This window comes from Hyaena hyaena, unplaced genomic scaffold, assembly GCF_003009895.1.
Source record: "Hyaena hyaena isolate Hyena2069 unplaced genomic scaffold, ASM300989v1 scaffold_589, whole genome shotgun sequence".
Taxonomy (NCBI): Eukaryota; Metazoa; Chordata; class Mammalia; order Carnivora; family Hyaenidae; genus Hyaena; species Hyaena hyaena.
Window position 1 is genome coordinate 22,517 of NW_024081220.1, and position 26,253 is coordinate 48,769.

At 43.4% G+C, this 26,253-nt stretch overlaps 3 protein-coding genes across 3 annotated transcripts; all 3 read right to left on the reverse strand.

Annotated features, from left to right (window-relative positions):
- Window positions 1-9,886: 9,886 nt before the first annotated feature.
- On the reverse strand, window positions 9,887-10,861 carry KRTAP29-1 (keratin associated like protein 29-1). Its single transcript, XM_039256727.1, has one exon. It carries the CDS (start codon window positions 10,859-10,861, stop codon window positions 9,887-9,889), a length of 975 nt encoding a protein of 324 aa, XP_039112658.1.
- A 6,019-nt stretch (window positions 10,862-16,880) lies between these two features.
- On the reverse strand, window positions 16,881-18,575 carry LOC120248388 (keratin-associated protein 16-1). The gene is made up of 2 exons (XM_039256726.1): window positions 18,291-18,575; window positions 16,881-18,155 (listed from the first exon to the last, which is right to left on the reverse strand). The coding sequence occupies exons 1-2, from the start codon at window positions 18,573-18,575 to the stop codon at window positions 16,881-16,883; spliced, it is 1,560 nt and encodes a 519-aa protein (XP_039112657.1).
- Window positions 18,576-24,749: 6,174 nt separating this feature from the next.
- LOC120248390 (keratin-associated protein 17-1) lies at window positions 24,750-25,076 on the reverse strand. The gene has a single exon (XM_039256728.1). It carries the CDS (start codon window positions 25,074-25,076, stop codon window positions 24,750-24,752), a length of 327 nt encoding a protein of 108 aa, XP_039112659.1.
- Window positions 25,077-26,253: the final 1,177 nt, after the last annotated feature.

The following is a 26,253-nucleotide window of genomic DNA, read 5'->3' on the forward strand; positions in this document are numbered from 1 at the left end:
CACCCGCCCCCACCCCCAACACACACACACTCTCTCTTTCTCAAAATCAATAAATAAAAAATTTTTTAAAATTGTCCTTTCACTGAATAGCTTCCACACACCCACACTCTTAGATTTAAGGCACCACTGGGCAGGGCAGGGGCGGGGGGTTGCTGCTGAGGGTTAGAAGGTTAATCTTAGGTTCTTGCTTCCTTGGGTATGAGGCTGAGCTCCTAATAATTCATTCACATGGAAGAACTAAATTAAATGGAGTTTAAAAAGGCTTACTATAAATCTGACATCCAGTCGCAAACATAATGGATATTGCAGCTCAAACATAAGTCTTTTTGTCTTTGATCCTCACATCCCTTGACATGTTGATGTTTGTGCCATCAGTCCCCTCCTCTCCCTTTTCCAGGTCCTTTAGTGCCTCGAAATCTCCACCCCTAGACAGCTGCCTACAGAGTCTCCACTACTGTTGGCCTCCCCCAGACCCACAAATCAAACCCATGAATTTAGGTCACTCTCATACTTTTTTCTCCAGCCACCCTATTGCTCAGTACTTACGGGAAGATCTAAACGGGTGTACTAAAGATGTGCCTGTTTACCAAGGTTAGTGGAAACTGAGCATACAGGGCAGACTATGCCCAATTTCAAGATGAACACAACTCTCTCTTCCCAATGGGAACCCCTCCTGACAGCATGAGAAAACCTTTTGCTTAAAGGGCATTTCTAGCAAGTGTAGAATCCAGTGGTAGCTCTCCCTAGGTCTTCTCTTTTGAGAATCCTTGATTTACACACCAGAAAGGACTATAATCAGACTCTTCCTCGATGCCCAAAATATACATCTGAAGAGCTTAATTTGTACAATTTGTACAATTTAAGCGCTTAAACTGTACAGTGAGAACTCAATAAGGAAAGCCTGCAGACTTCACTTACCCTTTATTCCCTCTGTGTTAGCAGGGGTTGTAGCCTGACCAGAAAGCCTTCAGGGCCTCTTTCTAAACCAAAGCATTCTTCCAAGATAAGGGCCTAATAAAAACTAAACTCTTCAGCTTCATTCAGATTCTTGCTCAGAATAAAGATTAAGATCAATTTCAGAAGATCCTCTTAACTTCTTCAGGTTGATTCTAAGCAGAGTCAACCCAGTTCTTCCAAAAACACTTCCTTGTAATTGCCCAATGGTGAGAAACATAGCAAAGCATAAATATACTTAATATATAAAATGAACAACTGAGACTTAAAAAAAGACTATTTCCCCCCCCCCACGCAAATAGTTGACTATAAGAAGAAATAAGACTTCATTTAAGATCCACTAGGGGGCGCCTGGGTGGCTCAGTCGGTTGAGTAGCTTCAGCTCAGGTCATGATCTCATGGTTGTGGGTTTGTGGGTTCGAGCCCCGCTTCGGGCTCTGTGCTGACAGCTCAGAGCCTGCAGCCTGCTTCGGATTCTGTGTCTCCCTCTCTCTGCTTCTTCCCTGCTCGTTCTCTGTCTCTCTCTGTCTCTCAAAAAATAAATAAATGTAAAAATTTTTTTAAAAAGATCCACTGGTAAAAGTATAATTATGACATAAGAAAGGAAGTCTTCTCGATATTACCTACATATGCAAAGGATCACATTTGAACAGAATTGTGCAGAAAGAAAATTGCAAAGAGAGATTGATGGCCCCAAATGGATGTAAACTGTATGGAGAAAATTTAGTTTCTTCAAATGAGTTCTAGTTTCTTAACCTTAGACAAATTACTTTTCAAATATCAAGACAACTTCCAAGTGAGAACACTGAACCCTTATTGGTAATATTTGAAAATTTGAAAAATCATGGAGAATCTAAGACAAAGAGACTGGATGGGTATTAGCATCAGAGATAATTTTCACATAGTCTGAGCTTATGGAAATAAGAAACAGTCTCTCTCAGGAAGAAGTGAGCATCCCAGCATTTGCAAAATATATACCAGGATTTGGATACAAGAGCTGTTTTAGCTTGCTAATTATTAAAATAACTTACAATGTCTGTGAAGACTTTAAATAATCTATCTCTCTGCTATTGCACAATTAGCTATTATACAGGGAATTCATTGTTGTTGGTTGCTGTTGTTTGTCATAGCATTTATAGGGTTTCCTGTATTTCAAATTAGTGAGTCTTCATTCTGTATAGTGCCTGAATTGCTGCTTTCTCCTCTTCTTTCAACTGGCAAATATTAGCTTTATTTATATAAACCTAGTCTAAGAAAGGTATGCCTGGTGTATCCATGATAGTTGGACATCTTTGTGTTGAGTGACTTCCTTCCCCCTCTTTCCTGGTAGTTCAGTTCAATGGAGTTGATTCCTTTTCTCATGGTTTGAAATACTGTAATATTGTAAAAACTACAATACTGTTGAAATACTGTAAAAAAAAAAAAAGGCTACTATGCTTATTCCTCTGGTGAAATACATTATGAGGGAAATAACAGGATTTGATTTAAGAAAACACATCCTAGGGGCACCTGAGTGGCTCAGGTGGTTAAGCGTCCGACTTTGGCTCAGGTCATGATCTCACAGTTCATGGGTTCAAGCCCTGCGTTGGGCTCTGGCTGACAGCTCAGAGCCTGGAACCTACTTCAGATTCTGTGTCTCCCTCTCTCTCTGCCCTCCCCGCCTCAAGCTCTGTCTCTCTCTGTCTCAAAAATAAATAAATATTTAAAAATTTAAAAAAACACCACATCCTAGTCCTCCCTGCCCTTGCCAAAAAGTTGGGCTTTACAACCACTAGTGATTGTTTGGGTTTAGCTAATAGTGTCATTAGAAGTTATTTTTGTGTAAAATTCTCCATCCTCATCCTCCATCCCTGCTGTCATAATAATTGGTTAATTCTCCACCTCTAATATGTCTTCCTTTCACACTTCTTTGTTGTGTTTATAATTTGTTTTCTACCCACTATGGTCATTTGAATTGTTTTCTTTGTAAGTAAGGCATTTCCAAGTTTATCACCTAAAACTCTACTCATCTTGCATATCATTTTATATATAGATTATGTGTAGTATATCCTTCAGAAGCCCTTAGATTTAGAGGGCTTTTTTTTTTTTTTTTTACATTTTACAAAATTCTTTCACATCTATTCCTACCTCCTTGGGCAAGAGGCCCAATTTTAAGACTTTGGGCTAAGATTATGGACCCCATCCAGAGCTGCCTCAGAGTGTAAGTAAGTGGCCCATCTAAAGAGTTGATTGCTCATCTGATTTTGTTTGCAACAACTCTGGACTATTTATCATAAAGTCACTATCACTAAATATTTCTCCAACTCTAGCTATAGTCAAGACATTGCCAAGAAGTTTCTGAGAAACTGGATTCTCAGAGGAAACCTCCTTCCAGATGTCACGGGACTACTGTTATAAGATGAACCCCTTTATATGGGCAAACTGGTGAGATCAACAAAAATGGTCTTTTATTTTTCTTCCATCTTTCAAACAGAAAAACAATGAACCATCTGTAAAGGGAAAGAGAAACTCAAGATTAGGGCATAATGAACATAAATCAGTGGTCTGCTCTAGGGGAGCAGGATGTGGGTGTGATGGGATATTAGGGGACCAGGGCTTTCCATTTTTTGTTCATACATTATTTTTCCCCTCAACCATGAGGTATTTTTATAGTAAAAAAAAAAAATGAAGATTGTAATGTTTCCTTCTGAACCAAATGAGAAAACCTGCAACAATGACAGGGAGAGGGATTTTAATTCCTTCTGATCTGAATAAGGAGAGCTACAGCCACCAAACGAAGTTTGATTTGAAGTAAACTCCTCAGTGCGAGGCTGTCATTTTTTTTTCCATAATGCATTAGTATCCACCCCTCACTAACTAATGAGCTGTCTGCATGTCATATCTGGCAAGGAAAATCCAGGCTTATAAAAAGGATCTATTCTCCTTAGCTCATGCTGAGACCTGGGAATGAAATAATATCTGAGCTCTGCCTCTGGAATGTAGCACAAAGAATGTGAGGTTATGCTAGAAAGACTCTTATTTGGTATCTGTCTTTTCAGACAAGGAGGAATAATCAAATTGGAAAAATGACAAACATTTATAAGGACAACTAGATTTTACAAGCACCTGATTCTCTAGATAAATTCATGTCACTGTATGCTGTGCACATCATGGCCCAGAGCACTTAGAGACTGGAAGTAAAACACGTATTTATATTTGAGGAATCTTAGAGAAACAAGTAATACTGAATGTCTTGAGACAAGCAAATGCCATTCCATTTTCAGATTTCTGCAAACACCTGTAAGTTTGATCTTGCCTTAGAAAAAGATCCTTTGTGAACTCCTAGAAAAAGATAGAACATAAGACCACTTAAACCAAGTCATGTCAAAGAGCTAGATTAGTTGACCAATGAAAATGGGTAGAACATGAATCTGGATTTCAGCAGGATAATTGAAAAGGACTCTGAATTTATGAAGAGAGCGCAGAAGCATGGACTGATTTCAATGACAGATGCCAAGATACACTCATTTCCAATGACAGCTTCTTGCTTCATACATTTATAATAATCACTTGACCCCAGATTCAAACTGAGACTCTGGATAAGAGATGTACTAGAGAGGAAGTAGAGTGGACAATTTGGGGCATATCCAATGGAGAGTATTTTCTGAAGATACTCAAAGCATGTGGAGTTTTCTAGGGAGGAGGCCCTATGGTTAACTCAGATTTAAGTTAAAGAGCCATGTATCTGAAGTCAATATCAAATGTGAAACTTAAGAACTCTTTCTTCCATGCAATTGCGGTGAAGACATCAGCTTTACTGGGATAGGAATATGAACTTAGCAACTTGGCATGCCAAGGCAAGGAGCAGAAGATATCAAAATAGGGACCAAGAAACTATTTGAGGAGTGACAAGTGGCCCCTACCAGAGGACAGATGCCCCCTCACCTCACTTACTCATTCAAATCCCAGAAAATTTCCTGGCAGGGGCTGAGATATCTAACTTAGAGAATAGTATTTAATGACATCACCAGGCAGACATGATCCAGGGGAAATACAGACTATCTTCAAAAGAGCCAGGTGGTTTCTCCACATACTGGGCAGGTTATAAAATAACTAGATCTTGACTTAGGTTATGATCATGCCCTTTTTAAAGGAATATTGGATAATTGAAAAATGTTTTGAAGAGAGCAACTATCCTGGGAATGGAACCGGAATTCCAATCACATCATGAAGAATGGAGGTATCTGGTTATAATTATCCCAGAGAAAAGATCTTTGGGAGAAAGGAATGCCCCTAGTGTACCTGAATATGGAAATATCTGTCTACAGAAGACATATTTTCTGTTGGCCTTATAGAATCAAGGAATAAGACCAATCTTGGGAGCTCTAAATATTAATTTAGGCAAAAATAAGTGAAAACTCACTCTTAGAGCCACTCAGAGAAACGGAGTTTCTTTGGGAGGTGGTCAAACAAACATAGATTCAAATAAAAGTAATAGGACTGTCACAGAGTGTGTAAATAAATGGATAATCTGGCCAACTGATTGGCAAGATTCCTTAAGCTGTAAAGATTTGATGAAGTCAGTGATATCCAAGCATCATTGTCTTGAATTTTGACCAAGGCACCAGTCAGAATAGAAAACCTACATCTCAAAGCAGCTTTGCCACTAATGTCATTCTTCTCTTTCCTCCTTCAAAAACTTTAGCTGCTTTGAAGTTCACACCATCAGATTTACCGCCATTACCCTACCTTTTGGATAAATTATATCTTTCCCTTTCACAAGGTCTACAAATCTAGAAGAACTGTACTTTGGAGCTGCACTTAAGGAGTCATGCCCAAGGAGATTCATCCACACTTGGGTCTGATTTCAGTGATGAGATTATGGACTTTGAGCTTATGGTTATAATAAGATGAGATTTGAGAGGACTCTAGGAGGGAGTGAATGCATTTAGTATGTGAATCACTAGGGGACTAAAAAGCAGAATGCAGTAGATAGCCTTTAAGATGACTTCCAATTATCCCCACCTCCTGGTATTCATGCCTTTGTGTAATTCCTTTCACTTGAGTGTGGGCTGGATTTCCTGACTTGCCTCTAATGAATAGAGTACCATGAATGTGGTGGGATGTCATTTCCAATATGAGGCTATAAAGGATCTATGACTTTCATATCATGTGCTCATTGTCTCCCTCTTGGACCACTTGCTCTGGGAGAATCCAGCTGTTAGGCCATGAGGTCTATCAGCCAGTGTATGGAGAAGCCCATGTGGCAAGGAAGTGATATCTCTGGCCAACAGCCACATGAGTGAGCTTGGAAGTGCATCCTTCCCTAGCCAAGCCCTGAAAGGACTGCAGCCCCAGCCAACACCTCAGCAACTGCCTCATAAGAGAACTTGAGCCTAGCTAAGCCACACCTGGATTTCTAAATCACAGAGGCAGCGAGATAATCAATGTCCATTGTTCTCAGCCACTAACTTTTGGGGTCATTTGTTACACAGCAATAACTACCATAATGAAACAGATCATGTATCAAAATGCAATAAAACATTATTATTCTAAATTCTTAATAATTAGTAAATCTAATTCTTTTTTTTATTTTTTTTAATGTTTTATATATTTCTAGGAGAGAGAGAGAGACAGCGTGAGCAGGGGAGGGTCAGAGAGAGAGGGAGTCACAGACTGAAACAGGCTCCAGGCTCTGAGCCGGCAGTCAGCACAGAGCCCGACGCGGGGCTCGAACCCACGAACCGCGAGATCATAACCCAAGCGAAAGCCGGACGCTTAACCGACTAAGCCACCCAGGCGCCCCTAGTAAATCTAATTCTTGATAAAAAATGTCATTCTTAAAAGAAGTAGTGAAGGAGAAAAGTAAATGGTGTAATTTTACATAGCATACATAAATTCTTAAATTTCCAAACCCTACAACTATATATTGTCTAAATATTTCATAAATACTAGTCATTTTTATATTTTTATATATACAGTACCTCACAGTGTACACAAGGTTGTATCTGAGTGGGGAAGAATATGTTTTGGAGCTGGAAAAGGGTACAAAAGGGACTTCAACTTTATCAATAATGTCTTTTTTCAATTACGGGTGGTTTGTTTGTTTGTTTTTTGAAGATCCAAAGTAGATATAAGAAAATGTCTGAGTGGTGGTTGTTTGTAATATTTTTCTCAAAACTTCCCTGTGTTTTGCTCTCCTATTTAGGACGTAAATGAAAATAAAGGTTTAGTTTTAAGCATGTTCAGGCTTGGCAGAACAATGTTTATAATAAGAGGTTCAGATGTTTTATGGACAAGTTCTAGCAAACCTAAAAGGAGCTAATAAATGCTCAGTTATTTAAACTCTTGCCAAGTGTAGGAAGAGATAACACTGTTTTCCAAGGCACCTTTTACACTTGCCGGGTTGAAAATGTGCAGTTTGCCTGTTGGCAGGTGGCCAGTTTAAACCACTTGCCAATACAACAGAGAAATCCACAATTGGGGAGATAAAAAGAATAACATACATTTAGATGGGTCAAAAACTATTGCAAAATGAAATTTGAAATTCCAGCTGTGTCAAGAATTCTGGTATTAGTAAGCAACTTGCTTAAGGAGATATAATTCCTTAAACTTACAGCATAAGAAATATTGTTGACAATTCTGTCCAGGACTGAGGTAAGAGGCATCACACTTTCCAGAGCCTCCTGCTTCCTGTGGCATCACTGAAATCTCCATGGAAGATGTGCGAGAGAGAACTTAAATGGGGTATCCATCAAAATGTCATTTCTAGAAGATATTCCATCTATGGTAATTCTTTTGTAGTATCAAGGTCCGTCTCTTCTTCCTGTTTTTAATTTCCTTTTTGGACTTCAGTTGCAAATAACTGAGTTAATTATATTCCTTATGGCACATAATCATTTTTTGTCCTTGCAAGGCCTCTGTCCTATTTTTTCTTCACTTACTTATATATAAATTAATTCAATTCCTGTTCTCCTTATGCCATTTATCTTCCTATAGGCAGCTATTTTATTCTGTTTGAAGCATATTTTCCAGCAAATAGCCTTCAGACTTCATCTCCACTGTCGGCTCTCCTTGATCTCTAGCCTGCTGGCCCACAATACAGATTTGGACATACCAGTCTCCAAAATCACGTGAGAAAATTCCACGTATTACATCTCTTTGTGTATATAGTATTGGCTCTGCTTCTCTGGAGAACCAGACCAAGACAACACCTCACAGAAGGAATTACTTATTAAGCCTTCCCACTCTCCAAGTGGGGGACACAGATTCCTTTAAAACCTAGAGGCACCTGGGTGGCTCAGTTGGTTAAGTGTCCGACTTCAGCTCAGGTCATGATCTCACGGTTCATGGATTCGAGCCCCGCATCCATCTCTGTGCTGACGGCTTCCTCAGAGCCTGGAGCCTGTTTCAGATTCTGTGTCTCCCTCTCTCTCTGTCCCTTCCCTGCTCACGCTGTCTCTCTCTCTCTCTCTCTCTCTCTCTCTCAGAAATAAAAAAACAAACAAACAAAAAACCCTATATACTCACAGAAATGTCACAGTGAGCACTGGCACATGTGTTCCCTCATGGACCTGTGTAAGAATGTTTTGAGTTTCAGACCTAAATTCATTTCACAGACCCAGAGCCTTTGTTGAGAGGGGAGGCCAGATCCCCTTGCAGAAGGACTTTGTATCATTGCTACAGATACACTCTGCAAACCACCCTCTAATCTTTCTCTAAAAGAAAACCAATCCAACCATTTTTCAAATGTTTAGATTTGATAATTACATACGAGGAATACTCAGTCAGATGTTACCTTAGACTAACTGTTTTTAAAACTGCCTCTTAGGGGCATCTGGGTGGCTCAGTTGGTTGAGTGTCTGACTTTAGCTCAGGTTGTGATCCCATGGTTTGTGAGTTCAGGCCCTGTGTCAGCCTCTGTGCTGACAGCTCAGAGCCTGGAGCCTGCTTCAGATTCTGTGTCTCCCTCTCTCTCTGCTTCTCCCCTGCTCACACTCTGTCTCTCTCTCAAAAATAAATCAAGACTTTAAAAAAAACTGCCTCTTAAAATATCAAAAACATAAGCAAACCAACAATCAAAAATTTCTAATTTTACATTTTATTAAATTGGCCATTAGGTGAACTGATCATTAAAACCAGTTTTAAGGAATTAGCCCTTAGCTATTGTCAATGCCCGAAACCTATGTTTATTTTAACCCATGGCTTCCCTGGACCATTTCTGTCTTTGGCTTCCCAAGTCTGTTCACTGTGGGGAAACGGAGGCCACTCAACTCAAAAGAGCTTTTGCTAGCATAAAGGTTGGAAGCCAGGAGATTGTTTGCACTTTCTCCTTTCCAGATTGAGCATCTTTAATTGCAGACACCAACCACTCTTGCAGACCAAGGTGAACTACTTACTTAGAGGGCCCAAGGTCATCATGTTCAAATGTGGCCTGAAAGAAATCTATGTAGGGCTGTACTAAAAGAAAAGAAAACATTCTGAGAGATTTATTCATTATTGTTCACCACTCACGTTTTTATTGTAGTCGGCAGCAAAGGAGTCTTTTTAAAGACCTGGCAACATCAAAAGAAAGAAATACTGGCGAGAGAGAGAAGGCTTTGCTGAGGTGAAATGAATTGACAACATGAGGAAATGCAAGCTGAAGAGAGGACCATTCCTGCTGAAAGGTCTTCCTTGGTGAAGAAATATCTCTTAGTGTCTGAACAATTCCCCTCGTCAGCACCTGGAGAGAATGTGGGACTCAGAATGAAGTTAGCACACAGATAGCATTTGAGCTCCACAGGAGGAAGGCACCATAGGGTAGCTATGCGCTTGTAGACAGTGGCAGACCTCAGAGGAGCTGTGAAGGGTGCTCCATCAATGAAGCACTGCCTTACAGATGCTGGACTCAGCTGGGTTGGCAGGAAGCTGGCAAGCAGGTGCTAGCTTTGCAGAGAGTTGGGGCAGTTGGTCACAAGCCATTGCAGCCACCATTGGATGATTTGCCTAAACCTGTTACACAGCAAGGTGGTTGGCAGGAAGGGGGTGTGCAGCCCCCTTGGTTGCAGGAAGTAGATCCATCCCAAGCTGGTTGGCTGGAAAGCACGGTGCCACAGGAAACTTGTTTGCAAGAGTTCTTTACAGAACATGGGGGCTGGCAGTTAGCCACTGGCTGGCAGATGAAGGATATGGAAGGAGCTGATTGGCAGGGAAGCGACCAGCAAGGGGATGATACGTAGCATGTAGGATTGCAAGAACTGAACATACAAGTTGATGGCTGGCAGGGAACAGGCATACAGGGAACCAACTGGCAAGTCTTGAAAATGTAGCAGATGGGTTGGTAATAAGTCGATCTGCAGAGCTGATCTTCACCATTGATGGGTTGACATGAACCTAGTTGGCAGCAAGTCAGCTGACATGGACTAGCTGTGCAGACAATTGGTGGGCAAGAATTTTCAGCACAGGAATTTACCTCAAAGGAGGATGGCTGGTGGGACCTAGCATCACAGCAGACCGATTGGCCACAAGCTGATCTGGACACAAGGACAGGTTCTTGGCAGGAGCTTTGCTGGTCGAGGATGGCTTCACAGCAATTTGTCTGACAACTGGTGGGTTCCGAGCAGGAGGGTTGGCATGAGCCAGCCAGACAAGGAGACTGACCAGTGCCAGATTCATAGCAGGCTGTGCGGGAGCAAATGGGTTGGCAGACAAAACCAACACAAGAAGTTGCTGGAAGGCAGGTAGGTTGGCAGGAAGCAGGTTCACAGCCACTTGGAGCACTGCTGGATGGCTGACAGTTTTCTTGGCATGTGACCAGCTGCCAAGTTCTGCTCCGGCAGGAGCTAGGCAAACAGATACCATTTCGGAAGCTGCCACCACTTGAGCACATGAAGGTGGGCACAGCTGGAATGGCCGTGGTGGTTCCAGAACAGCAGCTGTCCACCATGGTGCTGGTGTTAAGCTCGCTAGGAAGTTGCAAACTCGGTATACCTGGGTATGAAAGATATCTCATATACAGGGGCTTTTATAGTCCTTCAGGGATGTTGGTATGACTTAGAGCATCTTTCCTTGTTATTGTTTCTACTCATTTGCATATAAACATCTGATTAGCAGGCTTCAGGAGCCTGGAAGATATTGTCCCCACTTTAAAAACTTGTCTGTTGAGTTGAGAGTTTTCTTTGCCGAGTTTGCATTCCTTGATGCTGCTCCTGCTCTGGAATGAGCTGTCTTTTTTACAGGTTGCTCTCTAGCCTCCCTGAAGCAGGCCTTTCCCTGTACTAACCTCTCATCAGAAGGCCTCAGCCCAGCCAAAGCAACCTGCTCTTCCACCAGGAATGCAGTTCTGCACCATTTAGACAATCAGGAAATGAAGCCTTGACCCAGTTGAAAGAGGGCGATGTCTGAGATGGTGAACAAAAAATCAGGCAATACATGCCAAGGACACTTCAGTGTCTCCATCTCCTTCTAGAACTTTCCCATTTAGCTTTCCTGAAACCCAACTTTATTAATACTACCAATACTAATAATACTAATGGATTCCATTTATAGCATACTTACTGTATACCAAGCCCTCAACTGCATTTTTCATTGAATCTTTGCAATGGTCCTAGTTAGTAGCTGCAATTCTCACTGCTGTCTTAGAGGTAGCAAAACTAACTCAGAGAGTTTAAATCTTGCTCCCCAAAATAGGCAAGTAATAAGAGTTGAAACAAGATCCAAACCTAGTTGGACTGACCCCCAAAACCTCTGATCATAATCACCTATTAGACCTCCCGACTTTGGAGTAGAGGAGAAAGACTGTAATATAGTGATTGAAGACTGACTTTAGTACATCAGTGCACTGGCTGGTGGGCAGATGGCCAAGCCCTATGCTGGACACCATTTGCCCATTCCAGTGACTAGAGTCATCAGCTAGATTAAACTGGTATGAGTACCTCTACTTATCCATACACCCAAAGACAGTCTTTTAATTTGGAAATTTTAATAACTGCAAAGTATTTCATCAAGGATTAAATCAGCCTCTTCCAAGAGGGACTTATGAGGTACTGGCTGTACTGATTCTTCCCCTCTTTCTCTGGATTTGTCATGGCTCTGCATTACCAGCCAACTTCAGCATCCCATACCAGTCCCTGTCCTGACCTGGTTCACACCAGAGATTCATGACAGAATAGAAAGATCATGGCCTTGGGATACCAACAGGGTAGAGTTTCATTTTTGGGCTCTGCTACTAACACATTTTGTGGGACAAGAAGGCTCATTACCCAAGTGTGCAAAGTACCAAGAGTTTACCAGCTAACTGCACTGCTGTTGCTCAAGTTATTTTTACTCTTTTTTTAGTCTATTTATTATTTATTTTGAGAGAGCAAGTGGGGGAGGGGCAGAGAGAAAGAAGGAGAGAGAATCCCAAGCAGGCTCCCCACTGTCAGCACAGAGCCCGAAGCAGGACTCGAACTCACAAACCATGAGATCATGACCTGAACTGAAGTCGGACGCAGACTGAGCCACCCAGGAACACCACATTATTTTTATTCTTATTAGCTGCCTCGCCATTATTGAAAACATTGGGAATTGTGGAAAGTACTTTTCAAAGTACCAGCTAAAGAACACCTTATCCTTGACACCCTCCTCCTCACCCTATTTTAAAAGGAAGATAAATTTTTCTGATCAGAATGATGCCTGGGAAATTCTCACCCTTATCATTAAAATGGCTTTATTTTTTAAACCAGTGCATTTTGTGTTACAGCACCGATTACTCCTTTTACCATCCAACTCACCACTAATCATTTTGGCACCTTTCAAACAGCAAAGATCACTGCATTGTTTTATTCCTGAATGTCTACATCCCAAAGCTCCATCTCTCAGGAAAAATACTTCTGTCTTACCAAATAGGTCAGTTGTAATGGGAACATGAATATATGTGAGAAACCATGTCAACTTCAATCTGAAAAAGGCACCAATGTCCTGTGCTCATACGTACCACTTTTATTGTTTTTAAGGTAATCCATTTTAATATCCATTTTTCTCTGATTCTGTTCTTGCCTTTCTTCCTCCTAAAGGAACTTCTCAGTAGGCTGATACAGGGTACAGACTTTCAGCTATAAGATGAATAAGATTATAGGATCTAATGTGTAACATGGTGACTCTAGTTAATAACACTGTATTATACAATTGAAATTTGCTAAGAAAACTTAAATGTTCTCACATCCTCAGAAATATGAGGTGATGGATGTGTTATTTGATTAGATAGAAGGAATCTTTTTTTTTTTTTTTACAAATAGTTTATTGTCAAATTAGTTTCCACATAAAGAAGGAATCTTTTCATGATATATGTGTATATCAAATCATCACAGTGTATACTTTAAATAACCTGCAATATTGTCAATTATATCTCAGTAAAGACCAAAAAAATCTCTCAATAGGGATACCTTTCACTTTGCTATGGTTCAAGGCACTAAAGACATTGAGTGTATTACAAAGGCCATTGTGATGACATCAAGAGACATGGTGATGCATAAGAAAAATGAACCTGGACCACTTTCTTACACCATACACAAAAATAAACTCAAAATGAATGAAAGACCTAAATGTAAGACAGGAAGCCGTCAAAATCCTCGAGGAGAAAGCAGGCAAAAACTTCTTTGACCTTTGCTGCAGCAACTTCTTACTCAACATTTGTCTACAGAGGCAAGGGAAACAAAAGCAAAAATGAACTACTGGAACCTCATCAAAATAAAAAGCTTCTGCATGGCAAAGGAAACAATCAGCAAAACTAAAAGGCAACTTATTGAATGGGAGAAGACATTTGCAAACAATATATCAGATAAAGGATTAGTATCCAAAATCTATAAAGAACTTATCAAACTCAACACCCAAAAAATAAATAATCCAGTGAAAAAATGCGCTAAAGACATAAAGACTTCTCCAAAGAAGACATCCAGATGGCCAACAGACACATGAAACAATTCTCAATGTCAGTCATCATCAGGGAAATACAAACCAAAACCACAATGAAATACCACTTCACACCCATCAGAATGGCTAACATGAACAACTCAGGCAACAACACATGTTGGCGAGGATGCAGAGAAAGAGGATCTCTTTTGCACTGCTGGTGAGAATGCAAACTGGTGCAGCCACTCTGGAAAACAATATGGAGGTTCCTCAAAAAATTAAAACTAGAATTACCCTACAACCCAGCAATTGTACTACTAGGTATTTGTCCAAGAGATACCTGCTGTTTTGAAGGGACATGTGCACCCCAATGTTTATAACAGCGCTATCAACAATAGACCAAGTATGGATAGAGCCCAAATGTCCATTGATGGATGAATGGATAAAGAAGATGTGGTATATATATACAATGGAGTATTACTCAGCAATCAAAAAGAATGAAATCTTGCCATTTACAACTTCATGGATGGAACTAGCGAGTGTTATGCTAAGTGAAATTAGTCAGTCAGAGAAAGACAAATATCATATGACTTCACTCATATGAGGACTTTAAGATACAAAACAGATGAACATAAGGGAAGGGAAGCAAAAATAATAAAAAAAAAAAACAGTGAGGGAGACAAAAACATAAGACTCTTAAATAGGGAGAACAGAGGGTTACTGAAGGGATTGGGGGTTGGCTAAATGGGTAAGGGCAATAAGGAATCTACTCCTGAAATCATTGTTGCACTATATGCTAACTAACTTGGATATAAATTTTAAAAATAAATTAAATAAAAATTTTTAAAAAGAGACTTTGTGATGCATAAAAAACACAAACTTTGGACTGAGGCATATGTTCTGTATGTCATTTGTATGTTACACACATTTACTTTGTGTGTACTCTTGTATGTTACTTACTAGCTGTGGCTGTCCTGAATTTTGTGTTTAGCATTCCCCTGTGAATAGACATAAGGTATATATGTGTATGTATGTATACATGTGCATATGCATACATGAGGGTATACTTGAACGTGTGTATGTGCATGTATGTTTGTGTTGTTTTTGAGCTTTAAACATATATATGGTCTGGAGGCTTGTTTGTATCAACTCTTCACTGATCAGGTTCACCCCTGTTTTGCATATGGCCATTGTCCAGTTTTCATTGCAGCATAGTATTTATTGTGTGAATACACCACAATGTTCTTGTCTCTACTGATGGGCCCTTGGATTGTTTGCCACTCATATTCTTCATCTTATAAAATAAGGCATCTTATTTCACAGAATTGCTATGATTTACACTGGGTCTGTGCTTGGGACAGAAATTTTTAAAACCCTGGCCAACTCCTCTCTTGACTCTGGAAGGAGATGAAGATAAATCCCAATAGCTTGTTGAGACAGTAACCCCAACAGCAACACACAGGATAAGTTCCACCTTTGAGATTCTCCCTCTGCTGCTGTCTCACCAGTGGTTCTCAAACAGGGATGATTTTTGCCCCTCATCCCCAGGGGTGTTGGCCAATGTTTGGAGACATTTTTGGTCATCATGTTCAGGGGATACTACCAGCATTTAGTTGGTGAAGGCCAGGGATGCTGCTTAATATCCTACAATGTGAAGGATGGTCCCCACAAGAAAGAATTATTTAGCCCAAAATGTCAATAGCACTGAAGTTGAGAAACCCTGAACTACCCCTTCTTGTACTTACATTAGCCCAAGATGTACCTTGAGGACTAGAGAGAGCCCTTGATTCTGTGCCCTAAGTGACTACTCTGAAGAGACTTGGTCCTTAGGATTGTAAGAGGGTGTGTATGGAGTTTACACAAGGATTGTGCCTTCCAAACACTAAGAGACTATAAATAAAGCTCTTGAACAAAAAAATCCAGGTTGTCTTCCTTATTGTATGTGTGACTTCCCATACATATACTGTGAGCCCCTGAGTCATTGGCTTGCTCCCCAGTTTCCCTATATCCAAGTCTATGCTCCTCCACACCAGAGGAGCCAGAGGGACATTCCAAAACAGAGTGTTCTTCATGTCACTGCTCTGCACATGGCCCCCCAGTGCCTCCATGTCAACCCTGCACCAAAACAAATGCTTCTGTCTAGATTACAAGGCCCAATGAGTGCAGGTCACTCTCTACTTAACTGACCTTAGTGTTCACCATGCCTCTAAGCACACCTCTGTCCAAGCCTCACTAATGAATGGTGTGCTCACAAGCCCTATTCATGTGTATGTTTCCTCTGCCTGGAAAGCTCTTTCTTTCTGGTTTCACCTTGGTTATTTTTTATTTGTGCTGAAAGACCCAGCTTCAATATCACATTCCCCAAGAATTCTTTCCTATTTTTCCCCATGCCCTGCTGAGTTCAAACTGCCCTATGCCTGCCTCTGTCTCAGTACTTAGCATAATAGAATGTAGTAATTGTCTCTCTGCCTATCTGTCTTTTCCCATCCCCACCCCAACAGTGAGCTCCCTTGAAGCAAGACTTCTCATTCGTACAGCCTAGCACAGTCCCCGGCCAACAGCTGTCTAATAAAGCTTGTTGGAAGGATGGATGGATGAATGGATGAAGTTGCTGTTAAAGACAAAATAAGTTAGCTGATGAGAATATGACATTAACAACAGTGCAATGAGAAGGGCATGCCACTTCAACTTAGCCACTTTATTGGACAGTGAAGTATCTTTTTCTCATGGAAGAAGTCCACAAGGAACATGAGCACACCCAGCAAGGGAACACAGACATGAGGACAGAAAAAAACTAATGCTGGGAAGGAGACTCGAGATGCTGTGGCAAAACAGCTCTTCTCAGCTTGATAGCAGCAGCGGGCAGGAACCCAGGATGACTCCCTCTCAGTGCCCAGGGCGCCCGCATTTGGACCATTAGGATACTGAAATTTCTGGTGAGTTTTTTGAAGTGTAAGAAGATGGCAAGTGATGGTGCAGAAAAATTCTAAGTCATTGTGAGCTCTGGGGAGGGCAGTCAAGGTTGCTCTCTAGCTGGACACTTGCTTGGCAGGAACCAGTGGGCTGAGGCCAGATCAGTGGTCGGCCGGCTTGGTGGCAGTAGGCGGGCTGGCTTCAGCCTCACGGGTGACTGGGCTGGTGGATTTGGCCTCAGTGGGCTGACAGGGACTGGCATCTGAGACCTCAGCCTTGCAGGTCGTTGAGTCAGTGCAATCCGGTTGGCTGGAAGTAGACTTTTTGCAAGCTCGTTTACAGGAGTCAGCACAAGGCAGGTGGGAGCAGACCGGACGATAAGAGAGTGAAGTGACACAGGCCGGGCGGCGCAGGATGGAGTAGCATGGGCGGTAGCAGGCAGGGCGATAGGAGATGGATGTCACATACGGCTGCCTGTAAGTAATGGGTCCAGAGCAGATTGGACGACAGATTGGACGACAGATTGGGCGGTAAGAAACCGAAGGAGAGCAAGGCTGTTTGCAGGAGCTGGGTATGTAGAAAGTCCGAGAGCAAGTTGGCTGGCAGATGGCAGATGCAGAAGACCCTGGGCGGCAGCAGAAAGGTTGGCAGGAGGTAGATGGGCAGGAAACAGGCTCACAGCAGACAGACCGACAGCGCTTGACTACATAGCAGGTAGGTTGGCATGGACTGGGCACACATATACTTGCTGAGCAGGGGCTGGGCTCAGAGCAGATGGGTTGGCAGATGCTAGAGACACAACAAGAAGGCTCTTGGCAAGTGCTGGAGACACAAGGCGGCTCGCAAGGGCTTGGAACACAGCACACAGGGCGAAGGCAGACAGGCTCACAGACCAGAGCCACACAGGGAGCTGGCTGGCAATTGCCGGGCTCTGAGCAAGGTGGCTCACAAGGACTGGAGTCACAGCAGACAGCCTGGCAGCTATTAGCCACAGAGCAGACAGATGGACAGCAGCTAGGCGTGGGGCAGACTGGCTGACAGACAGGCTCACAGACCACTGGCTGGCAGGAACTAGGCACAGTGCAGACAGCTGAACAGCAACTGGGTTCACAGATGACTGGCTGGCAGCAGCTGGGCTCACAGATGATGGACTGGCAGGGAGTGGGTACACAAAGGACCGACTGGCAGGAAGGGGCTTCACAGCACACAGGTTGGCAGCAACTGCTCACTGAGCAAGAAGGCTCACAAATGGTGGCCTCACAGCACACAGGCTGGGCACAGCTACTCACGGAACAGGCAGGCTCACAAATGGTGGCCTCACAGCACACAGGCTGGGCACAGCTACTCACGGAACAGGCAGGCTCACAAATGGTGGCCTCACAGCACACAGGCTGGGCACAGCTGCTCACGGAACAGGCAGGCTCACAAATGGTGGCCTCACAGCANNNGGCCTCACAGCACACAGGCTGGGCACAGCTGCTCACGGAACAGGCAGGCTCACAAATGGTGGCCTCACAGCACACAGGCTGGGCACAGCTGCTCACGGAACAGGCAGGCTCACAAATGGTGGCCTCACAGCACACAGCCTGGGCACAGCTGCTCACAACACAAGAAGGCTCACAAATGGTGGCCTCACAGCACACAGGCTGGGCACAGCTGCTCACAGAACAGGAGGGCTCACAGCATTGTGGGCCACAGCTAGATGATCCACAGCTATCTTGGCAAGTCACCAGTTGCCATGTCTGGCTCCGGCAGGAACTGGGCAAGCAGACAGGCCCTCCGCAGGTCACCTCAGTGGAGCAGAGAGAGATGCCTGGCACGGATGGGCATTTCCTAGAACAGCAGTTTCCAGACATGGTGGTGGTGCCTCTGCTTCCTTGTGAGTGCTGAGAGGGGTGCTGCCTGACTAGGACAGCTCTCTGAGGCCTTCCTTTTATACCCCCTCACTGGCATGTGCTGTTTGGAGCCCCTGCATCTTTTCCTCATTGCTGTTTGGGCCAGTTTTCAGGGGAACATCTTATTATGCCAAGGTTTGTTGATCTGGAAGTTGTTTATCTACCCATAAAAAAGATATTTGTTTATTGACTTGCTAAATTTGGAATCCTCAGAGCAACAGGTCATCTTGGAATAAGCATCATTGCCTTCAAACTGAATAATCTGTGTTTCTGAGCATCAGGAACAGAGGAAGAAGAAAGGAACTTATAATTTATCCATCTTCTAGTACCAAACAATGGTGAGAGGGAGGCCACAGTGATGTCCACATGAATTGGATCTACTCACCCCTCCCCACATATCTCATTCTCTAGTGGGCAGACAAGCATACAGGCAAACTCATTGCAGTGCCATGGTAAGGTCAACAATAGACATACAGGGATTAGTAGAGGGGAGCAGTGGTGAACTCTGTGGGAGGGAGGATATCTGGTCTGGATTTTAAATGACTGTGCTTTGCAGAAATGATTTTATTTAAAATCATCAGCAATCCCCCAAGATAAGAATTTGTCTTCGTCCATTATAGGTAAAGAAAAGGAAAGGTGGTTGAAATTAGAAAGTTTAAGTCACTTGCTAAAGATCCCACTCAGTTTGCCCCCTAATCTAGGGCTGCTCTCCTTCCTTCCTCCTCACCATTCTGTCTGGTCTGACCTTTCTCAGGAGACGGTGTCAAAGCCACATGTGATAGGTTCAGCCAACTGTGCTGTCCTCCATCCTATTCTATGAAAAGCCCTGTCCCAGACCACTGACTCTACCTGTCTCCAGAAAGCACTTGATCTGGCCTCTCTGTTTCTCCTCCCTCTTTTTCTCCCACCCACTCATACCTCAAGCATTCAGGAGCCTCAAGAATCTCTCTTGCTTTTGGTGATTTAATAGCTCCTAAAAGAAAGACACTTCCAAGACCCAAAGGATAAAGAGGAAAGGCAAGAGATCTTTTGCAAAGACGTTGTGAACAAAAGCAAAGAATACAGGTGCTTTCTCAAAGTGTGTCAATGCTACTACTTGAGACAGACATGAAATGAGAAACAAACCCTAGGTTTCTTTTTCAATGTTTATTTATGTATTTTGAGAGAGAGAGAAAGAGAGAGAGAGAATAATCAGGGGAGGGGCAGAGAGAGAGGAAGAGAGAGAGAATCCCAAGCAGGGCTTGATCTCATGACCTGAGCTGAAATCAAGAGTCAGATGCTTAACTGACTAAGCCACCAAGTACCCCATGAATCCTAGGTTTCTTAACACTGAGGCCTGACATCCTTGCTCAGTAAAGGCCCAGCTTCAAAATGTGCTTTCAACATCAATGCAAAATCCAGGCTGCCCTTTAGAACAGCTGAACAATTGTGCCATCCATTCATCATCTCTCCCTTCATTCATTAATTTATGCAATCAGTCACTCAATCTCTCTTTTATTCATCTGTTTGATTCAGCCATCATCAGGCTCTGTGAGAGGACTACAAAAAAACAAATTGCAATTCCTGCCTCGAGGAATCTGGGTTTAGGAGAGAGACAGATCCATCCATAGCAATCATGGTACAGTATATGTACAAGTGCTATGACAGATGGCTTCACTGGGTCCTATGGGGGGCACCCAGGAGAAACACCAACACACCAACATTGTTTGTGGGAAATTAGACAAGGCTGATCAAAGCATGATACATTTGATGTATCATGAACCAGCAGTAAATGGTTCCATAGGCAGGATGAAAGATTCAGGGGACAGGAAGGAAAAGCAATGGGACTAAAAGGGTTACTAGGCACTCAACCATGAAAGGCCTTGTGGACCACAACAAGTAGTTGGATTTTATACTGACACTGGGGTGTTTTAAACAGGGGCATAACTTGACCAAGTTTGCCCTTTGGAAAGGCATCTCTGGCTGTAGCAAAGAGATAGGATAAGGAGGGCAAGTATGGAGTCAGAGAGACCATCAGGGGTCTGGGGCAGTTACTCAAAAGCTTCCTAGTGACAACCTGAAATGGGCAGTGCCATGGAACTGGAGCAATATGAGAGGTTTTACAGAGGCAGAATCTATAGGGTCTAGTGGAAGATTAGGAACAAGGAGTGTCATCCTTGAGCTGTAGTTCTCAAACAGTTGGAAAAGAAGACTTTTGGACAACAGTCTTGCAGAGGGTAAGGTCGAGAAGGAGCCCCCAAGATCCTGATCTCCACCTTTCCAGTTTGTCTCTATGCACATCCTCTTCCTCAGCTAAGCCAGCAATGCAATTCACATGGAGATGGCCTTCCTCCCACAAGTCCCTCATAAACTCTCTCAGCTGAAAAACTTATCCCTGTTATGGCAGGATGTCCTCCCAAAGAATCCTTCCCTGCTAAGTGGAATGAGCAGATCTTTTAACAATCTAGCACATTTCTACTTTATTCTTTTATTTTAAGTTTATTTATTTATTTTTCAGAGAGAGTGCATGAATGAGCAGAGAGAGGGGAGGGGCAGATAGACAGGGGGACAGAGGATCCAAAACTGGCTCTGTGCTGAGAGCAGAGAGCCTGATGCAGGGCTTGAACTCGCAAACCATGAGATCATGACCTGAGCCAAAGTCAGAAGCTCAACCAACTGAGCCACTCAGGTGCCCCTCTACTTTATTCTTATAGCTTTTGTCTCCCTTGACATTATATAAGTACCATAAGGACAAGGATTCTGTGTATTCACTGATATATACCCAGCACCCAGAGCAATGTTTGATACATAGGTAGTTCACAATTAATATTTACTGATAAATGATTGAGGACCTCTGTGGACAGCTGAGAAAGGCAGTGATTTGTCAGTAATTCAAAAATTTTTAAATCTTTATTTTTGAGAGAGAGAGAAAGAGCACAAGCACAGGAGGAACAGAGACAGAGAGAGACACAGAATCTGAAACAGGCTTGAGGCTCTGAGCTGTCAGCACAGAGCCCAACGTGAGACTTGAATCCATGGACCACAAGATCATGAACTGAGCCAAAAGTCATACGCTTAACCGACTGAGCCACCCAGGTGCTCCATTTTTTGTCAGTAATTCAAAGAAATCACTACCCTGCTCTCACCCATCCAGGAGACCATGATCACAAGCAATAGAAGAATCAGTTGCTCTGAATCATATTTACTCAATGCAGACTTGTTATCCTCTTGACAATTTTGCCCTATCGGCATGCTCATGCTCTGGCTGTGGTTTTGTCCTAGGAATTAAAGAGCTAGTTCTTAGGAGGCCAATTCCAACCAGAGCCAAAATGACCTGAATAGTGGAGTCTGAAACTGAACCAGGGCAGACTCAAATTTTGAATTCTCTCCCAAGTAAAACAGTACTAATACTTCCGGACTTTTAAATGAAACAAACAAACAAAAAAATGAAAACACAATGAGCTACCACTATATAGCTTCTAGAATGGCTAAAAATAAAAAGCTGTACCTTATTGAGCATTACCAAGGATATGGAGCAACTAGAACTCCCAGACATTGCTGGTGGGAATACAAAATGGTGTGGCAAAACGGTTGCAGAACAGTTGGGTAGTTTTTTTTTGTTTTTTTTGTTTTTTGTTTTTTGTTTTTTTTTGTGAAATTAAACATCCCCATACTATTTATCCAGCCATCCAACACCTAGGTATTTATCTAAAATAAATGAAAACAGGTGTCCACAAAAAATTTATACATGAATGTTCATAGCAGCTTTATTCATAATAGCCAAAAACTGAAGACAACCCAAATTCCCATCCGTAGATGAACATTTTTTCATGTCCTTTATTCATGCAGTGTAATACTACTTAACAAATAGGAATTAACTTTGACATCTGCAGTAAGGATGTATATAAACAATGTTATTCTAAGTGGAAGAGTTCACACTGCATGATTTCATTTATATGAGATTCTAGAAATGGCAAAATTTCTGACATATACTGACATAAAGACGGATGGTTGCCTGATGGTCAGGGGTGGGGAGGATTTCCTGCAAATGAGGCACTAGAGAATTTGAGAGACGATGGAAAGTTCTATCTCTTGAGTGCAGTGGTGGTTACTTGAGTATATACAATTGGCAAATCTCATCAAACTGTACACTATAATTAGGTGTACTTTATTATATATAAATTATGCCTTAATAAAGTTGACCTATACAAAACAAAAATTTTTAAAGACAAAAGAAGTAAAAATAGCATAATCCCAGTTTTATTTATAAATATGCTTAAAAGGAGTCTGGAAACATATATGTCAGTGATAAATGCTGAAGTTGAGAATCCAGGTGGCTATTATTTCTTCTTCAGATTTTTCTGTATTTTTCATATTTTTAGAGTTCCTTGGCATGCTTATCTTAAACACAGGGAACAAACTGGGGGTTGCTGGAGGGGTGGTGGGTGAAGGATGGGTTAAATGGGTGATGCACATTAAGGAGGACACTTTTCGAGATGAACACTGGGTGTCATATATAAGAGATGAATCACTGGGTTCTAATCCTGAACCCAAAACAACACTGTATGTTAACTAACTTAAATTTTTTTTAAATATTTTTTTGCTTGTGTTTTGAATGAAACATTGCTTTGCAGGAATAAAAATAAATATTGTTCTCCCAAGGCAAGGGCGGAATTAGCTTTAGTCCACATGTAGCTTAAGATCACGTGCAGCAAAAGGGATGCCTGGGTGGTTCAGTGAGTTAAGCATCTGACTTCGACTCTGGTCACAATCTCACTGCTTATGAGTTCAAGCCCCGCATCTGGCTCTGTGCTGACAGCTCGGAGCCTGGAGCCTGCTTCGGGTTTCTGTCTACGCCTCTCTGCCCCTCCCCTGCTTGCACTCGCGCATTCTCTCTCTCTCTAAAATAAAAAATAATAATAATAATAATTAATAGATCATGTTCAGCAAAAAATTGAATCAACTATTTTTTGAATTTTAACCTTCAAGCTGGACCCACACACACCTGGCTCGGGCCCCACCTGGCAGATGTACATTCACCCCTCTCAGCCCTGGGACTCAAGCAGAAGAAAGACAGCTGGTTTCAGGACAGGAAAACCTAACCCAGAAGAGCAGACTTTGCCGAAGCACTTGGCTAGAAGAAAGAACTGGAATTCCCAGAACATCCATGGGCACCGTGGTCACAAAGTTTTGCCACGAGAAACTCTTTCATTCCAAATCAAGCTTGTTTCACCAAAACCTCTTCCCCTGACTTTGCCAGAAAGTTCTGACCAAACCTGAAGCCTTCCTGCAGAACCACTCTAGGAGAGCCATAATGCTGAAGGAAGCCATGCCCCTTGCTCAAGAGTAAACCTTGACCAACCGTAGCATTTACCCATTTACTCTATTTTAAAAATGCAAATACTGGCTGGGGTCACCTCCCTATAGCTAATGGATAAGATCTCTCTAATGATGAAGCCTAAGAATCTGTATTTTTAAAAGCCTCCCCAAGTGAAATCTCATGCAGCACATGGAAGTTTTAGTGTACACCTGGGGTTCTTGTTAAAAAAACAGATGGCCAGGCCACTCCCCTGTGGATTCTGACTCTGCCTGTCTTGGCAGAGTTAAAAATCACCATTTTAACTAGGTGATTCTGATGCAAGTGGTCCAAAAACCACATTTCAAAACCCCGACTGTGGATGCCAGAGTAAATTTTCCTGGCTCAGTGCCCAAGAGGGAGCCAAGGAAGAGGCGGGAGAACTAATTCGGTTATGCCAACAAGCTCGAATTTATTAAGAAGGTAACAAAGAGAAATCTTCACACTCAAAAGGAGCAGAAAGCCAAGGAGAAGGGTCAGTCCCAAAGCCACCGTGAGTCAGAGGATGCCTTATAGTGACAAGACATTTGGGTCCATGAAAAAAAAGCCATGGGGGTTCACCCTGTGAGCTTCAGTATCGCTTTGGACGGGACCCAGTTTCCAACTCTCACCAGTATATGGCTCTTGTGCTCAGGGCCTTGAAACACCAGGGCAGGCGCCAGAGAACAAGCCCTCGTCTACCAGTAACACGGAGGCAGGGTGCTGTCTTGGATGCAGGGAAGGTCCCGGAGACGAGGGGTCTCCACCAGCAGCAGGTGGAGGCTTTGCTTGGGTCACCTCCGCGCAGAGGACAGGGGGCTTCACTTCGTGTCGCAAACAGGCGTGGGCTGGCAGCAGACCGGGCCGCAGCATCCGGAGGAACCGCAGCAGCTGGACCCGCAGCAGCTGGACCCGCAGCCCCCGCAGCCCCCGCAGCCGCCTCCGCAGCAGCCGCCCCCGCAGCAGCCGTTCCCGCAGCCTCCGCAGCCCGAGCCCCCGCAGCCCGAGCCCCCGCAGCCGCAGCAGGACCCGCAGCAGCCGCAGCAGGATCCGCAGCAGCCGCAGCAGGCGGGCTGGCAGCAGCACACTTCACAGCAGTCTTGTTCTTGAGGGCAGCAGGTGAAGCAGTCCCCTGGGCAGCACCCCATGGTCCCGGCTGGTCAGGTGGCAGGTCGGGAGCGCAGCCGGAGTTCCCCACGTCTAATGGGTGGCCAGCGGCCAGCAGCTTTTATAGCCCCTCACCGGAGGGTGTTGGCACGGGGGACAGGAAGTTTCCTTTGTTATTATTTATGCCAGTTTCCATAAGAACGTCTCATTAGCTGCCTGTTTATTTTCCAGCCCCGAGTACCTCAACTCATAAAAAAGGCCCACTCGGCCCAACTGCTATTTGTCCAGAGGGTAAAAATGCATCTTCGGAAAGACCTGTCATCACACCCAAACACGGGCCAGCCGTCATTAGCCCAGGTCGGAGGGAGCCTCGGCCTCTGGCTCTGGAATGGGTGCTCCCCTTCCACATGTCCTCGGGTGGCAAGCTGGCAGCCAACCCCTTTAATCGTGGGTGCCCATCCTGGAAAACCAGCCGGGCAAAAGCTGGGGGCCCTGTGCCTCCTGCTGCAGGCAGAGTGGCTGCTATACGAGGTCCGGCCCTGTGGCTCCTCCGAGGTGGACATGGCATCCTCGTTCGGGCCATGGGAGCAAAGCAAACATTTGTGACTGTGTGTGGTATGTGGAGTGTGCCACACATTTGTTTGGGCTTGGTCAGTGGGCATCAGTCATGACTAATAACTGCCTTGTGCAATGGAAAGAGACTCATCATAAAACTGCAGGAGGTGGTAGCCACGTTATCCCTGGGCCTCGAGGTGAACTGACTGCTCATACACCTCTCTAAGTGGACTGGAAGAGCAGTGATCAGAACCCTTTCTTTGATGGAAGGAAATGGGGCCGGGGGAGGGGAAGGAAGGGAAGAAAAAGGTCAGAAGATCATCGACTATCCAAAACATCACACTAAAATGGGAATGCTATGCGCTGCTTTTAAGAGCTCCAACTTTATAGACCATCTGGCCGTAAGAAGTATTAGCATACAAAACACCCAGAATACCATCGCAGGGAATAAAATGCCTTTGGAAAGAGGCTAGAATCCATAGAGGATTCAGGTCTGTGTGTAAATTCTGTGATGGGTCAAAATTCCTATCTCCATGTTGGGTTTGGTACCTTGTCATACTCTTGGAATGGCGATGGCAGTTCCGGAGACCAGAGTCTCCACCTTTGGAAGGCAGCACCCAGAGAAGGGGGCTGAATGGGAGGTGGGGCTGGAAGGCGTCAGGG

What these genes read in the sequence shown, in the direction of transcription:
- LOC120248388 (XM_039256726.1), bottom strand. Translation starts at nt 18,575, where the DNA reads ATGTCTGGAAACTGCTGTTCTAGGAAATGCCCATCCGTGCCAGGCATC.
- LOC120248390 (XM_039256728.1), bottom strand. Translation starts at nt 25,076, where the DNA reads ATGGGGTGCTGCCCAGGGGACTGCTTCACCTGCTGCCCTCAAGAACAA.
- KRTAP29-1 (XM_039256727.1), bottom strand. Translation starts at nt 10,861, where the DNA reads ATGGTGGACAGCTGCTGTTCTGGAACCACCACGGCCATTCCAGCTGTG.